Here is an 18,294-nt window from a genome sequence, read left to right on the forward strand (position 1 = left end):
AACCCTGTTATGAGGCAGCTATTTCTCTCAATTTTAAGATGTTAAACAATACTAAAGAACAGGATTTTCTACTAGATTTCCACTAAATCCCTCAGTTCAAGGTGCAAACCTCTTCTTAATCCAAGCAGGAGGAGGATACTAGCATGAAGGCAAAGGAAGTTACTTCTGCCTCTTCATTAATATAGGTAGCAAAGCATAGAGGCAAGTCCAGTGATCCTGAAAGATAAGAACATTTGCATAATATTGATCTGTCTACTTCTGTTATTTGGTATCTATCGGTTTTGTAGTGAAACTAGTGAATGTACACATGGTTGAGTCCTAGCAGACTGTCGCCCGGAACACAATATGTAGATAGGCAGAGCCCAGGAGCACTGGCAGACTTTGAGCTGTTTATTACTCAAATAATTTTGTTCTGAGTTCAAAGAGCACTAGTGCATCTAGAGGACTGCTTGCTGGATATCATACGTTCATCTGTTGTTAGCAGGTCTTATATTTCTGCCTCCAACCATGCTACATAGCAATGATGTTACATTTCAAAACCTTGCATCACTGTACCTGGCTTTTAGAAAACTTGTTTGTTTATTCCCCCGTCTTGTGGCTAAGCTCCCCACAGACCAATTGATGAGGGTCTGGGCAGACCATTTATGTTTTTCCTAACTGTTGTAGCAATTGTGATGCGCTGTGTTAGACGCTATGTGGCAGTTTTTATTATTGTTGCATTTTATTGTATTACAATTTGAATTTTGTAGAATTCAAATTGTAACATAATAAAACGTAAGAAATAAAAAAGCTGCCAAAACACAGTTAAAAATCAATTTAAATATTTAGTGAGGTAGACGTGTTGTTTCTCTCATCATTAGCCACCAATTCTTAGATGCTCCATAGACCACCTGACTGAAGCCCATGGACCATAGTTTGGGAATTCCTCACTCGGTCCCTGCGCATGCTTTCTTTTTTTTTCCTGCATAATTTTTATTGTTTTTTAAATCATAACAAACAAGAAAGTAAAACAGTTTACACCTTGTTATCACAGATTTCTTTCTATAAGACTTCCTTCAGCTTCCCCTGAAATCATCCATACCCTAATTTAACAAATTCACACAAATCCTAGCTTATATTGACATTATTTTCTCTTTCCTTCTTTTTCTCTTTAGACAATATTCCAACCTTTTCACAGAGCTTTTTTAAACCCAACTAGCGTTATCTGACCTTCACTTATATTTTCCAGATATTCCACAAATTTTCCCCAGTCCTCAATGAACCTTTGGTCTTTTAAATTTTCCCAGTCAATCTGTCCATCTCTGCGTATTCTAGTAGTTTTGCTCTCCATTCCTCAAGCGTCGGTATGTTCTGTTGTTTCCAATTTTGAGCCAATAGGACCCTTGCGGCCGTTGTTGCATATTGAAAGAATTTACTGTCATTGTTCTTTATATCACTTCCTGCTAGGCCTAACAGAAAAGCCTCCGGCTTTTTCCCAAAGTTATATCTTAATATACTTTTCATTTCATTATATACACTTTCCCAAAAGCCTTTGACCTTTCTGCAGTCCCACCACATGTGGAAGAAGGATCCCTCCTTTTCCCTGCATTTCCAGCATTTATTGCAAGTTTTATATATTTTTGCTAATTTTGCAGGTGTTATATACCAACGGTAAAACATCTTCATGAGGTTCTCTTTTAACGTTATGCAAGCTGTAAATTTAAGATTTTTTTTCCAGAGTTTCTCCCATTCTTCATAGTATATATTATGGCCGATGTCCCTTGCCCCATGAATCATCACAGACTTCACTTCCTCATCTATCAAGTTATACTCTAATAGCATATTATACGTTTTAGAAAGAATTTTGTAATCATTATTTATTATTTCAGTCTGGAATTTAGATTCTTTATCCGCGTATCCTCTCTCTTTAACGTCTTGTCTAAACATTTTGTTTATTTGGAAATAGTGTAACCAATCATAGACTTTTTCTTTAACCTGGTCATATGGTTTCAGTTTCCATGTCCCCCCTACTTTTGTTAACAATTGTTCATAAGTTATCCAATCACCTCTCATGTTTACTTTTTTCACGCTCATAACTTCCAATGGGGATAGCCAGTGTGGTACTTTAGGTTCTAGTAAAAATCTATTCCTCTCCCAAACTTCCATTAGGGGGCCTTTAAAAATATGCGTTGCGAAACCCTTGTGCTTCCTCTTCCCCTGCCATAAGTACGCATGCCATCCTGCTCTATTGTCGAACCCCTCCAGGTCTAATAGTTCCTTATTTTCCAATTTTATCCACGTTTTCACCCAGCAAAGGCACGATGCCTCATAATATAATTTCAGATCTGGCAGAGCGAATCCCCCTCTTTCTTTAGCTTCTGTTAACAATTTAAACTTAATCCTTGGTTTTTTGCCCTGCCAGACATATTTTGAGATTCCTCTTTGCCACTCTTTAAATATCTTAGTGCCCTTGATTATCGGTAAGTTCTGGAACAGAAATAACATTCTCGGGACAACGTTCATCTTAATTAAAGCTATCCTACCCCAGAATGAAAATCTCAGCTTCCCCCACCTCTCCAAGTCCTTTTTTATCTCTTTCCATACCTGCTCATAGTTATTCTTAAATAGGTCTATATTTTTCGGGGTTATCCATATTCCTAGATATTTTTCCTTTTTGGCCACTTCTATTTCTGTTTGTTGTTGTAATTCCTCGATTGCCTTCGAATCTAAATTCTTCACCATTATTTTAGTCTTTCTTTTGTTTAACTTAAAACCAGCCACCTTACCAAATTGTTCCAGTTCTTCCAGTATCTCTTTTATTGAGTTCAGCGGGTCTTCTGTTGTTATTACTAAATCGTCTGCGAACGCCTTAACTTTATATTCATTTTGACCAATTCTAATCCCTTTTATTTTCTTATTTTGTCTTATTGAGTTCAGAAGTACTTCCAGTACTATTATAAATAGCAACGGGGAGAGTGGGCAACCCTGTCTTGTACCCTTCGCTACCATTATTTCTTCTGACACCACGTTGTTTATAATCAATTTGGCCTTTTGCTCCGTATAGATTGCCTTTATTCCGTTGAAGAAGTTCATACCGACCTCCATATATTCTAGCTGTTTTAGTAAAAAGTCCCAAACTAAATTATCGAATGCTTTCTCTGCATCCACGAACATCATTATGGCTTGCTTATCATACCTGGCAGACAAGTATTCTATAGAATTTATTATATTTCTAATATTATCTTTCATTTGCCTGCCCGGCAGAAAGCCCGCCTGACCTCCATGGATATATTCTGACCATATGTTTTTAACTCTACTTGCCAGTATTCCTGCGAAAATTTTATAATCAACATTTAACAGCGAGATCGGCCTGTAATTCTTAACTTGCGACAGATCTGAGTCTTGTTTTGGGATTAAAGTAATGAAAGCATCCTTCCAAGTATCTGGTATTCCTTTTTCTTTCAAAATATTATTCATTACTTCTCTCAGTGGTGCCAGTACAGTATTTTCCATTTCTTTATAGTAGCTTGCCGTGAAGCCATCTGGGCCCGGGGCTTTCCCTCTTTTTAAATCTTTAATTGCTAATTTTATTTCTTCTGTCTCTATTGGGGTGTTTAATTGCTCTTTTTTCTCTATTGGAATCTTCTGAACCTGCTTATCTTTCAAAAATCTTTCTATTTTTCTCTGGTTAAATCTCTCTCTATTTTTATATAATCCTCTGTAATAATCCAGAAAAACTTTCCTTATTTCCTTGGGGTTAGTTATTTCTTCTCCGTTCGCTACAATTTTATTTATTGTGCTTTGTTCCTTTCTTTTCTTGGTTTGCCATGCCAGAAGCTTCCCTGACTTGTTCGCAAACTCAAACGTTCTTTGTCTTAGTTTTTTTATGTTCCACTCTACTTCCCTATTTATTATTGTTGCATACTGGGCTTGCAGTACTTTAATATTTTCTTTTATTCTCTTATTATTAGGTTTTTTAACTAATTTCCCCTCCAAGTCCGTTATCTGTTTCAGAATGTCCTTTTTCCCTTTATCTCTTCCTTTATTTTTAATGGCATTCTGCTGGATAAAAAAGCCCCGCATCACTGCCTTACCCGCATCCCATACCACCTTAGTTTTGGTGCCTTTATTCATATTATCCTTAAAAAATTCTTTCATCCTTTTCTACGCTTTTTCAACTATATCTTGGTCATCTAAGAGATAATCCTTCAGTCTCCATCTAAAAGTACCTTCTTCCAGACCTTTCAGTTCCATCTTTATTGGGTTGTGGTCAGATATTATTTTGGCCTGAATCTCTACCCTTATAATTCTTGGCGTTAGTTCGTTCGAGACCCAGATCTGATCTATTCGGGACAGTGATTGGTTAGGCTCAGAGTGGTACGTAAATTGCTTTTCCAGCGGATGTCTAAGTCTCCAGGCATCTATTAGGTTACAGTTTTTAACCAATGAGAAAAAGGTTCTGGGCAGCTTCCCTTCCTTACCCCCCCCCCAATCTCTTAGTCTGTCCATTTCTAGTGAGACCACCCCATTCATATCCCCGAGTATAATCATTTTTTGATCTACGTATTCAGCTAGTTTTTCTTCCAAGGTTTTATAAAACTTGGATTTATTATCGTTTGGAGCGTATAGTCCTACTATAATTACGTTTTGTCCATGCCATTTAATTTGTACCATCATTATCCTTCCATTTTCATCTTTAAAGATTTGCTGGGCCTCAATTTGTTTTTTAACATAAATAACCACACCTCTTTTTTTGACTTTATCAGATGATATGAACTCATTTCCCAGTGTTTTATTTATCAGAATTCTTTTATGTCTTCTTGTTATATGGGTCTCCTGTAAGCAAATAATGTCTACATTTTCTTTTTTCAAGATTTGTTGGATTTTGTTCCTTTTTTTTCTCTCGTTTATCCCATTAATGTTCCAACTCCAAATCTTTAATACCATGGTGATTGAACCTACCTAAATTACCTCTCTTATTTTGTCTTCCTCTTTTTCTAGTCTCAGTTCTTTATATTTTCTTAGGAATTTGCTAGTTTCGTCGGGTTTAACCAATCTATGCCTCTTGCTTCTATACATGAATGAGATGCCCTCTGGATATTCCCACTTAAACTCTATATTATTTTTCTTCAACGTCTGTGCCAATGCTTTATACGGCTCTCTACGTTTCAGAATTCTAATTGGTAAGTCTTTGAAAATTATTATATAATTCCCATTAATGCACAATCTTTTTTCTCTATTTCTTTGCAAAATCATATTTCTCATTTCCTTTTCTTTAAATATAATCAGGCAATCTCCTACAAATTTTTTAGCTCTGGTTGTTTTTATTTTTAATCTGAATGCCGTTTGAACTGATTTTGCCATCTCTTCTATTGGTATTTCCATCCATTGGGCTAATTCTACAATCAAATTCTCTTTAATGTTTTCTCCTTGTCTTTCTGGCACAGCTCTAAGTCTTAAGTTAGCCTCCCTTAATCTTAGTTCATTCAAAGCAATTATGTCTTTCAAGTCTTCTTGCGCTTTGCTTATTTCTAATAGCTCTACTTTGATCCTCTCCTCCTCACGTCTTACCTCCTTCAATTCTATTCTCGTCTTTTTCAACCCTTCTTCTATTACCTGGGTTCTCCTAAATACTTCCTTTATTTGACCTTTTAATTCATTGACTGTTTCGTCCATCTTTTTATCCATTTTCCCTATCTTATTGTCTACTTGTTCTAGTTTTACTTCTAAATTTTTTTCACTTTGTTTGATTTCCGCAAACATTCTTAGTATGTCTGCCTTGAAGTCTTGTTCTTGCTTCGATCCCTTTCTTTCAGAAGGTGTCCCCCCCTCCCCCCTCTTTGCTGTGTTCGACATTCTCACCAGAATACAATTACAAAATCCACGCACTGCACACTATCAAATATCCTGACAGGAAACACACCCCCTAAATTTACACCAACCCCAAATAATAACACTATAACCAAATAATAACACTATAACCATATAGTCCAATAATATTTTCAGTAGGTCAACAGCCTTCTTGCACCTCTTCTTGCCTCTATTCAGGCTATTCCAGGTATTAGCTCAGTCTTCTTCCTCCTCCCAATCCAGAAAGGAGAAAAAGCATGCTTTCTTGATGCCATCTGATCCCGTCCACCATCTCACCTGCTATTCTCTCTCACCTCCACCAGATAATCAGTCTGTTTCTCGGACTCCTTCCTCTGCTGTTCAAGCATTATCTCACCTGTTCTCAAACAGCATCCGTTGGTTCACCTTTCCTCTCCAAGTCTTACCTTCTGGCTATAATGCTTGCAAAATCCTTTATATTGTATGCAAGTATACTGTTTCTAAGGCCTAGAAAAGACAGTTTCCTCTTGTGCAATAAAGCTGTGACTTGTTAGTGAAAGCTGTGCACTGTTATTGAAATAGCATGAACATAACCATGCACTTTCAGTTATGACTCATTAGGAAAATATTCTGCTGCCATTGACTGCCAGTCAGCTTTCTGCAAGTTAAAAGTTGGCTCCTTGCCTGTTCCTGACATTGGATTAGCAAATCAGAATTTAAAACGCTTGGAGTAGCTGACAAACCTACAGGTGATGGGAAGCATAATAAGGTCCAGCCAAAGATTCCAGATTTCCCAAGGCTGATTAGTTAACAGATTGATACAGTTAAAAACCTAAAAGGAAGATCTGCTGTCAAAGGAATAAAGGTCTGAACTAACAGGGTGATTAGGGTGATTAGGAAGGAGAGGGCTTGGGGCTGAGTCAGCTATGAAACCGGCATTTGGCTCTGATAGTTGTTGTATGGCTGTTTGCCTAGGGTGTGGGCCTGTGGGCCTAGGACTAAAGACAACATGTTCATCTCTGTGGCACAATGGGTCAGTGCACCTGGCTTTTAACCCAAAGGTTTGCACTTCCCTCCACAGGGTTAGATTAGAGTGCTGCTGCTGTTTCATACATAATCAAATTGCATGTTGAGCTTGTACATTTACATAATATTCTATGACTGTGCACACACCATACATTTGAAGCGCGCACACACCCCACACAGAGAATCCTGGGAACTGTAGTTTATCCCTCACAGAGCTACAATACCCAGAGCTATGGTTCCCAGGATATTTTAGGGGAAGGTATGTGTTATGTACTGAAGTTCTCACCCTGGGCCAGCAGGGGTATACTGTAGATAGTTTTCACTCAGGTCCACGTTAGTTATTTTAGGCGGGAAACCCTGGGTTGTTGTTGCTACAGTGTTGACAGCCAGCTGCCTATAAAAGCAGGCCGGCTGAGCTGTTTGCTGTTCAGTTCTGTCCAGCGTACAAATAAATAGCTGCTCTGGAGAAATCGCTGTGTCATCTGCTATGTTTGCCCACAACATAACACTGGCGACGAGGATGGGATCGATGGACATCAGAGCACAGCCAGATGTAGCCACCTCTGAGCAGAGCTGAATCACTGAGCAAAATCACTGAACAGAACCAATTCAGAGCTGACTGTTCTGGCTAGAGCACGGTGTTCCATCCATCGCCCTTCACGCCGGCATCGGAATCATGGCTTCACTTGTGCCTCTACCGCCGTTTGCGCCAGCCTCTGAATCATGGGACTCCTACCTCGCTTGGTTCGACTGCTACCTCCAAGCCAACGAGCTGACGCAAGTATCACAGGAGCATAAGCGGGTCCTATTCCTCAGCCTCTGTGGGCCTGAGGTGTTTGAGACGGCCCGAGCATTGGCTGTGCCTGAAGCAGTCCAGGCAACACCGTGGGACACGATCCAAGAGAAGCTCCGCAACCACTACGCACCAAAGCCGTCCAAGATTGCTGCCCGCCATGCGTTCTATCACCGGAACCAGGCAGAGGGGGAGTCAATCAACAACTACACCACCGCCCTGCAACAGGCTGCAATGCACTGCGAGTTCCAAGACTTAGACGATGCCCTGATGGATCGAATCGTCTGCGGGGTCCGGGACATCCATCTGCAACGGCGTCTCCTCGCCAAGCCAGACCTCACGCTACAGAAAGCCATTGAGGAGGCTGTGGCCTCAGAAGCTGCTGAAGATCCGCAAGTCCAGCAGCCCGCGTCTTGCTAGGAAGCCAGTTCCAGTGCATCATGAAGAGGCCAGCAGTGATGAGGCATCCTCCAGTGAAGACGATGATGTGCACCAGACAAAGCGGGAGTGCAGGAAGTTCCAACAGAAGCCCAAGGGCCAACCGGAATGTGCCGGCTGCGGAGGCAACCATTCCAGTGCCAAGTGTCGATTCAGAGACGCCATCTGTAGGAAGTGTTCCAGAAGGGGCCACATCGCTACGGTCTGCCGATCGGCTCCCTCTGACACCCCCCCTTCACCGACTCGCAAATCCAAGTCTTCACTCCAGTCTGCCAAGGAAAGCTGTTTCGCTCTCACCAACTGCCGCTGCCCGTCTGGAACCACGATTGGCCAAACCGACTCACCTACGCAACGCAAGCTGAACGTCACAGTGCTCATTGAAGGAGCTCCATGTGACATGGAGATTGACACCGGGTCTGCCCTGTCCATCGTGTCTTGGAGCACCATCAAAAGACTGGTACCCAGAGTGTCCAAAAGGCAACTCGACTCTCACCGCGTACACCTGAGAGACTACCAGGGAAACGACATTCCTGTGGTAGGCGTTGGCCGGTTCCGGATCGCCTTCAAGGATTTTTTGGGCCTGCTCCGGTTGGTGGTGGTCGAAGGTCAGCGGCCAAGCCTCCTAGGGCTAGACTGGTTTGATGCCCTCGGCCTGGAAGTCACTGGCATCAACTGCATCTCTAACGCAGAGACTGAGGGTCTGGTCAAAGACTTTGCCGAGGTTTTTGACGGCACTTTGGGGCCCATCTCCTTTAGCCTTGATCCACAAGTCGCCCCCATCAAGCTAAAGCCACGCCGGGTTCCCTTTGCTCTCAAGGCTAAGGTGGACGAACAACTGGACAAGCTGATCACCCAAGGAGTTTTGGAGCCGGTTGACCACGCCAAGTGGGAAACCCCCATCTTCACGCCTGTCAAGCCAGACGGGTCGGTGAGAATCTGCACTGACTACAAGTGCACGATCAACAAGGCACTTCAGCAGCACGCTTATCCGGTTCCTGTTGTCCAACACCTGCTGCATTCCCTGGGTGAGGGTAAGGTCTTCGCTAAGCTGGACCTTGCCCAAGCCTATCAACAACTGCCCGTCGATGATGCCACTGCTGAAGCCCAGACGATCGTCACCCACCGAGGGGCATTCCGTTGCCGCTGGTTGCCGTTCGGGGTGAGTGTGGCTCCTGGCATCTTCCAAAGCCTTATGGAGCGTCTCCTGCAAGGGCGTCCGGGCGTGGTACCATATTTTGATGACGTCTTGGTGTCCGCAGACTCACACCAGCAACTGTTTGAGCGCCTCCGTGCCGCGCTGACCAGGTTCCAAGAGGCCGGGTTCAAGGTAAAGAGGGAGAAGTGCCAGATCGCCGTTCCATAGGTAGAGTTCCTGGCTATCTTATCAACGCCTCTGGCCTTCACCCGACCACATCCAAGATCCGCGCTATCCAGCAGGTCCCCATCCCAAAGAACAAGACGGAGTTGCAGGTGTTCCTCGGGCTGCTGAACTTTTATAACATGTTCCTGCCCCACAAAGCCATGGTGGCTGAGCCTCTTCACCGACTCCTCAGCACAAAGACGCCTTGGTCCTGGGGTCATCGGGAGACGGCGGCCTTCAACACGGTCAAGGCTCCCCTTTCATCAGACCGTGTGCTGGTACAGTACAGTGAATCCAGGCTGCTGGTCCTTGCCTGCAACGCCTCACCTTTTGGCATTAGCGCTGTCCTTAGTCACCGTTTTCCAGATGGAAGAGAAGCACCGCTCGCCTACTTTTCCAGGACGCTATCTCCGACGGAACGGAATTACAGCCAGCTCGACAAGGAGGCACTGGCACTTGTGGCTGGAGTGAAGAGGTTCCATGAATACCTCTATGGCAGGACTTTTGACCTCATCACTGACCACAAGCCGCTCCTGGGCCTCCTCGCTGGTGATCGTCCAACTCCACTGGTCCTCTCGCCACGTATGCTGCGATGGACTGTTTTCCTGGCTGCCTACCACTACCGGCTCATCCATCGCCCGGGGAAATCGATGGGCCATGCCGACGCCCTCAGCCATTGCCCTCTTCCAGCGTTTGTGGAAGACCCGGCTCCAGCTTCATCGCTCCTCCTGATTGAGGATCTTCCGGCAGCACCTGTATCAGCTGCCACTGTGGCCTCCGCATCTGCCCAGGATCGCACCATCAGCCAGGTGCTCAACTGGGTGTGGAGGGGGTGGCCACAAGGGCCTTTTGCATTGGAGTTCCAGCCCTTTGCAACCAGACAACATGAACTCTCGGCTCATCGCGGCTGTCTGCTGTGGGGAGACCGTGACGTGATTCCCCAGGGACTCCGTCAGTGCGTCCTGGAGGCTCTGCACGTTGGCCACCCAGGAATTGTCAAAATGAAGGCGTTGGCTCGGTGTTACGTCTGGTGGCCTAACATGGACGATGCCATCACTGCCTGGGTGTCCGCCTGTCAAGCGTGCCAAGAGTCGAGGCCTGCACCACCAGCAGCTAAGGGACACACCTGGGAGACGCCAAAGACACCCTGGTCGAGGGTGCACATCGATCTGGCTGGCCCCTTTCACGGCCCGACCTTTATGGTAGTGGTGGACGCCTATTCCAAATGGCTGGAGGTGGCCCTGATGCCCTCCACCACTACCGAGGCCGTCATCCGGGTGCTGCGAGGCCTGTTTGCGACGCATGGGTGTCCTGATGTCCTTGTCTCCGACAACGGACCGCAGTTCACATCAGGCACTTTTGAGCGGTATCTTTTGGGACTGGGCATCCGCCATGCCCTAACGGCACCCTTTCATCCATCCAGCAACGGGCAAGCAGAGAGAACGGTGTGCTCGGCAAAAGAGGCACTGGCGCGCCTGGTCCGGGGAGACTGGCACGAGCGGGTTGCCGAATACTTGTTCATGCAACACATCACCCCTCATGCGGCCACAGGGCGGAGTCCTGCTGAACTGCTTATGGGCCGCCGCCTCAGGTCACCACTCGACCGGCTGCACCCGGACTTTGCCGTGGCTGAACCCCCAGGCGGTGCCAACACGCCACGGTCATTTGTTCCAGGAAACCAGGTCTTTGCCCGGAACTATGTGGGGGACATTCCTTGGGTGCCAGCCACAGTAGTGGGAGTCACTGGACCTCGCTCGTACCAGGTGGCACTCGAAGACGGACGCTTGTGGCGCCGGCACATAGACCAGCTTAGGCGCAGGGTTGGGGACTTGGACACTACCGTGGTGCCCCCAACTGCGCTTGTGGCTCCAGAAGAGACACTTACAGATGGCGAGGCTCCACCTACACCTCCCTCGCAAACTGCCAGCGTGGAGCCGAACCAAGCCGCTTCAGAGGGTCTGCCAGACTTACCACAGACTCTGACCACTCCACTTTCGGGGGCTCCACCCACAGCAGTGGATCCAGAGGATTTGGTTTCAATGCCCCCTAGGATCGCACCATTGCCTCAGCAAGAATTGTGTGGCCCCCCGGACTTGGCTACCAGTCCCCGGCGGTCTGGCAGAGTTCCCAAGCGCCCAACTTATTTAAAGGACTATGTTGTTGGACATGTATCACTGTTGGTCTAAGTATGGGAAATGTAACCGATATGCTTTTGTGCCTAATTGAACCATTACGTGTAGTGCTATATATAAGGAAACCATTACGATTGTAACTAACGCCTTATCTCGGTGGGAAGGGGTGTTATGTACTGAAGTTCTCACCCTGGGCCAGCAGGGGTATACTGTAGATAGTTTTCACTCAGGTCCACGTCAGTTATTTTAGGCGGGAAACCCTGGGTTGTTGTTGCTACAATGTTGACAGCCGGCTGCCTATAAAAGCAGGCCGGCTGAGCTGTTTGCTGTTCAGTTCTGTCAAGCGTACAAATAAATAGCTGCTCTGGAGAAATCGCTGTGTCGTCTGCTATGTTCGCCCACAACTTAACAGTATGTGCTTTAAATAGGGACGCGGGTGGCGCTGTGGGTAAAACCTCAGCGCCTAGGACTTGCCGATCGCATGGTCGGCAGTTCGAATCCCCGCGGCAGGGTGCGCTCCCGTCGTTCGGTCCCAGCGCCTGCCAACCTAGCAGTTCGAAAGCACCCCCGGGTGCAAGTAGATGAATAGGGACCGCTTACCAGCGGGAAGGTAAATGGTGTTTCCGTGTGCTGCGCTGGCTCGCCAGATGCAGCTTGTCACTCTGGCCACGTGACCCAGAAGTTTCTTTGGACAGCGCTGACTCCCGGCCTATAGAGTGAGATGAGCACACTGTCAGAATTCAGGGCCGGTCAGAGGTATGTGCCTATCTCTCCAGGCACCGGCTGAATTCTTTCGACCTCCCTCCGGCGACTCCCGGAGGAAAAACACACGAGGTCCGTTCCGGCGATTTTCCTCAGGCTGTGAGAAAAACACACCAACTGCTCTCCTCCTCCCTGCTCTCCAGCATATCCCCAGGGAGGGGAATCAGACACAGACAGAAATGTATCTACATGTTTTATTCCTGTCTTCAGCAGTCATATAGAGAAAACATGTCTGCTCTCATCAACAAACAGAGAGAGACTCAAACTCCACCCATGTACATCCTGTACAGGTCATATGACACACACACTGAGCTAACATCCGGTGCTCAGTACAGAATGGACTGCCCCTTTGGTTTCATGGCAACAGTCACATACTTCCTGTTTGGCTTTCCAGCCACAAGCAGCAGACTTGGCTGCTATAGCCTTTGCTTGCTGCTGCATTGCTGCTTTAGAATAACATACTCCCCCTAAAGTATCAATGCGTGCTGCGAGCAAAGCGTCATCCAGAGAAGAAAACAAACAGTTGTTATACTTATAACACTCCCCTGTTGTTTCAGTTCCACCCTTGGAACTACCCGCCACTGGTTTTACCAATGTACCTCTCTGGTTGTGTGACTTCCAAGGAATGAGTGCTTCTGCATTACCTTGGTTAGCAACTCTCTGTTGTGCCTTTGTCTCTGACTCAGACACAGCTTCAATTTGACCTTGGTCGTTTACAACAGCAACATATGCAATAGCTTGGTTGGCAAACTCTTTTGAATACCTCTTGGGTGGTACACCCTTCGTTGCTCTCTCAGACCTACGTAAGAGGTGCTGCTCTCCCTTGCTTTCTGGTTCAGCCTCTGAACTCTCTGGAGAACCAGTACTAAGCTTAATCAGTGGTTCATCCTCCTCTTCTGAGGGTCTAGTCATTACGTGAGATTTCCTCTCAATGACTGTGACAACTGAGCTGTCTGAGCTATCGCTGTCATCATCAGTACTACTGAACTCAATAAGATCAAACTCATCATCATCATCATCAGAATCATCATCATCACCTGTGGGAAATGTGTGAACAATCACTCTCTCCTGTTCAGGAGCACTCTCTAGAAATTTTGTGAGAATCACTTTTCCAGATTCAGACAAAATTACTCTGTAGAGACCCTTTTCATAACCCACAAAAATGCCTCTGGCATTCTTTACTCCACCCGGAGCTTCTGTCCTCACATGAGACCCAAAAACCTTGAAATGGGCAACAGAAGGTTTTCTGTGGAACAGTTTCTCAAAAGGAGAACATCCCACGTCTTTTGAAACCTTTCTCAACCAAGTGTAACAATATGACATTAGTGACTCAGCCCAGTACTCATGTGGCAGATGTGAACTAAGCAATTGCGCATGCATTCCCTTTTGCAATTCTTTGTTCACCCTAACACAGATACATCTCTTCCAAGCTTCTTCGGAAGCTGCAATTTTGTGTCTTATCCCTTTCTTCTTCAGGAACCTCTGGAAATCCTGTAAGAGAAAAATTGGCTTCTCATCTGTGCAAAGACAATCTATGTCAGCATCATGCATATTTTTAACTTTGTCACAAAACTCTTTAAACCTTTCTAAGGCTTCTTTCGGTCTCTCCAAAAGATAAATCCAGACAAAACCTGTAAAAGAATCAACACATATTAGGTAATACTTTGCATTGCCTCTAGATGGTGCTAAAGGACCAATCACATCAGCATACACCCGCTGAAATGCCCTGTCGACCCTCGAGGTGACCTGCTTGGCGTTCTTCTTGGCTACACCTGCAAAAGAAATCATGTTAGAATCACAAGAATTACATTCCATGTAATCACTTTGATCAAAAGTCAACAAATACAGTCCATCTTTCTCTTTGGCAGAAAGATACAACTCTCCATCTTTGTAGATCTCGCAGTGTTGATCATCATAGGACAGTTTTAGTCCCTTCTTGGCAATCTGCGAAACGCTGAGCAGATTGTACTTCAACTCTGGAACCAAATAAACATCGTTTATAGTCAAGTTCTGACTTTTAAGATACACAGTCCCAATTCCGGTGGCTTCCAGCTCTTGACCGTTGGCTTGTTGTACAACGAAGCTTTGCTTCTTAAATGACGAAAACAAATCCCTGCGATAGGTCATGTGAAATGTCGCTCCCGTGTCTAAAATGAAGGAATTCCCCACTTGTGGTGTGGCTTTTAGGGACATCAAAGCCTTTGCAGGCTTCGCCTGTGACTTGGCATGACTTCTGCCTGACGCCTCAGACTTCGTGGAGCTTCCCTTGGCTCCTTTGTTCTGACGTGGCTTCCTGCAGTTCCGCTGAAGATGCCCAGTCTGTCCACAATTGTGGCATCGGACAACGTTCAAAGCTACGGCGTCTCCTCCAGTAGCTACAGCAGTGGGGGTGTTAGAACTCCGTTCTTCCCTCCCCCTGTCCTTGACCTCCAGGGCGGCAAGTCTGTCATGTTCGTTCAGGACCACGGCAAAGACCCTGTCCGACGTTAGATCTTGCGCTGGGAGAGACCCCAGCTGACTGGCAACCGTTTTGTAAGTCCGATTCAGGCTGTTGATCACCATGAAGCAAAACACTTCCTCCTGCAGACGGAAATTACGTTCCACCATCTGCTGACGCAGAAATTTCATTTCCGTCAGGTGCGCTTGAACATCTCCATCAGGCGCAAGCCTCAGGTTAGTCAGCTTTTCAAAATACAGCAACGCTGAAGAACCTGCATCTCTCTGATGTGTCCTTCTCAGCGTGTCCCAAACATCTTTCGCGTGCTCTAAATCTTGTATATGAACAAGCTGAGAGTCTGACACGCACAGAATTATAGCAGTTCTGGCCTTCATATCCTGTGACTCCCAAGCACGCGTTGGTGCTGCAGGGATGGGGTTCTCAATCACCTCAAACAGTCTCTGATTCTGCAGCAGGGCCTTCATCTTAATAGACCAAGATGCATAATTGTCACTGGTCAAAAGGGGTGGAGAAGGCAGGCTTCCCTTCTTGACATCCATTTTGAGTCCTTGCATTGACTCTCAAACACAAGCCTCTAAAATCCAATAGCTGGCTTGTTTACACTCTGTGCACCTGGCAGCAATAACACTGGCTCCTTGGAAAGTCCCTTTCACAGTTCCTTTGTAAAGGCCTAGTCAAAACACGACTTGTTTGTGCCACTCTGGGCATAGCCTGACTTCCAGCCCTTATCTGCGTTGCTTAGCAACCACATTCCTTTCCTTGGACAGGAAAAACCACAGGAATGTTTGGAATGCAGACTCTTCTCTCTCGGAGCTGTTTTTCCCAAACGTTGCTCCCATGAAGCAGAGAATTAATCAATCTGCATTCACACTTTTAAGCCCGAAAATCTCATACCTGGGCTCCGTAGCTTGGCTTTCAGCTTCTTCTGGTCAGCTTCTGGCTGCAGAGAATCAGCCTCCATCTCAGGCTTCTTGGAGAGGGATGAATACAGTCTCCTTGATGCAGACTCCCATGGATCGTAGCAACCATCCTCTGCTACCATTGTCAGAATTCAGGGCCGGTCAGAGGTATGTGCCTATCTCTCCAGGCACCGGCTGAATTCTTTCGACCTCCCTCCGGCGACTCCCGGAGGAAAAACACACGAGGTCCGTTCCGGCGATTTTCCTCAGGCTGTGAGAAAAACACACCAACTGCTCTCCTCCTCCCTGCTCTCCAGCATATCCCCAGGGAGGGGAATCAGACACAGACAGAAATGTATCTACATGTTTTATTCCTGTCTTCAGCAGTCATATAGAGAAAACATGTCTGCTCTCATCAACAAACAGAGAGAGACTCAAACTCCACCCATGTACATCCTGTACAGGTCATATGACACACACACTGAGCTAACATCCGGTGCTCAGTACAGAATGGACTGCCCCTTTGGTTTCATGGCAACAGTCACATACTTCCTGTTTGGCTTTCCAGCCACAAGCAGCAGACTTGGCTGCTATAGCCTTTGCTTGCTGCTGCATTGCTGCTTTAGAATAACACACACAACCCTAGAGTTTGGCAAGACTGGCCCTTACGGGCAGGGGTACCTTTACCTTTACCTTTATGTGCTTTAAATATGCTTTACCCGTATGGTATGTACACAACCTATATCAAGGGTCAGCAAACCTTTTCAGTCCACTGTCCCACAGACCTTGTGGGGTGCCAGACTATATTTGGGGGGGGGGGGGAGGATGAATGAATTCCTATGCCCCACAAATAACCCAGAGATGCATTTTAAATAAAAGAGCACATTCTACTCATGTAAAAACATGCTGATTCCCAGACCGTCCACGGGCCAGATTTAGAAGGCAATTGGGCTGGATCTGGCCCCTGGGCCTTAGTTTGCCTACCATGGCCTATATCTATATGCAGTCTTTGCTAGATCTGAGCAGAGTGCACAGCCACACTCAGAATTCTCATATGTGGGAATGTCATCCAAATCTGGCAGGAAAGAAAAGCAGAAGTCTTTGGAGCTACATTATGCTAGCAGGAGCACTCCTTGGGGTCTTGGCTGTTGTAATACCGAGCAGTGTGCTGTTGCCGCTAAGTCAGTCTTTCGGAAAGTCTGTGTTTTGCCAGAGTTTTATTGAAGAGCCTGATCAGTCGGCAGAAAGGAACTACTCCAGTATTCCTTTATAAAATTTATTTAATGGTAATGCTTGAAGTAGACAAGTCCTCTCCCTGTTCTCACTTAAACGAAATCACAGAGAAGGTCAGTGTGGGTCATTTAGGGACTGGTACTTCTAGTGATCTCCTGAGTCAAGAATTAACTTGCCTCCCTTTTTTTGCAGTTGAATAAGAGCAGCAGCCTGACTCCTTTGGGAAACAGGGTAAGACTCTGGAGGGAACGATGCCGCCAAAGCGCAAGGCCCCTGCCCAAACCAGGGCAGCAGTCAAGGGCAAGAAAGTGAAACAGGAGCCGGAGCTAAAGGCTGAACCTGAAGAAGACAGTTTCCGCTCCACTGTGGAGGCACTGAAGGCAGCTCCCAAAGAGAAGCTCAAGGCCAAAATTGATTCTGTCTGTCAGCTGAGCGACGTTGATAGCGCCAAGGTGAGAGCAAAGCTCTGGCTGAAGTGTTCCCTGTGTCCAGGATCCATTAGGGGGTGGGGAAGGGGTCATTCCCACTTTCACCTGGCCCTGCAATGGGATAGTGTAGCATAATGGGAGTCCTCCTGTCTCTTGTGGGCACCTGTGGTGGGGCAGTGAAGGTCAAAGTACACACTGAATCTTGAGGCTTCTCTCTTTTCCTGAAGCTTTTCCTTGCCTTCCTTTAGCAGGGCAGCCAGGGCTGCATGTCCCAAGTCAGGCATAGGCAAACTCGGCCCTCCAGATGTTTTGGGACTACAATTCCCATCATCCCCGACCACTGGTCCTGCTAGCTAGGGGTCATGGGAGTTGTAGGCCAAAAACATCTGGAGGGCCAAGTTTGCCTATGCCTGTCCCAAGTAGAGGAGGGGGGAAATTAATGGAACCAAAAATTGTCGTCGTCGTCCCCGTCCCGCCAGAGCCTTATTAGGATTGGACAGTGTTCTGTCCTTCAGGACCCCTTCTGCCCATTTGTCTTCTGCATAGATCTTTTAGCAAAAACTACTAATCAAGGTGGGGATCCCATTGGGAGAATCCAGCCAGACTAAGAATTTATCCTCTTAGATTCCGGCCTAGACTTTGTTATAGCACTTGGTATTTGTTAGTTCTTGCAATACTCTTTAAGTGCTGGGCTCTGACTGTACTCCCGTTTTGCCAGGTGTCAATCACAGGCTGGAATTTAGCCACACAGAGGTTGCTGTGGGTGTCTTAGGGGCGTTGATGTTGCCTGTTACGATTTTAGATTCACGAGGACTACGACTGCATGCTGAACCAGACCAACATTGGCCACAATAACAACAAGTTCTACATCATCCAACTCATCGAACAGAATGGGAAGTACAGCTGTTGGAACCGCTGGGGCCGTGTGGTGAGTAGCTTGCCCTCAAGGTGGCCCCT

General features: G+C 46.2%; 1 protein-coding gene across 2 annotated transcripts in view; it reads left to right on the plus strand.

The window, feature by feature from the left end:
• PARP3 (poly(ADP-ribose) polymerase family member 3) overlaps positions 1–18,294 on the plus strand; it is a 34,272-nt gene that overhangs the window by 2,182 nt on the left and 13,796 nt on the right. For both annotated transcript variants that reach the window (XM_079968049.1, XM_079968050.1), the window contains 2 exons: positions 17,102–17,361; positions 18,140–18,265. In XM_079968049.1, coding sequence (XP_079824175.1) covers positions 17,161–17,361; positions 18,140–18,265 — 327 coding nt within the window. In that variant the 5' untranslated portion in view covers positions 17,102–17,160. The remainder of the gene's footprint in view (positions 1–17,101; positions 17,362–18,139; positions 18,266–18,294) is intronic.

The sequence above is a fragment of the Podarcis cretensis genome, assembly GCF_951804945.1.
Source record: "Podarcis cretensis genome assembly, chromosome: 2".
NCBI classification, from domain to species: domain Eukaryota; kingdom Metazoa; phylum Chordata; class Lepidosauria; order Squamata; family Lacertidae; genus Podarcis; species Podarcis cretensis.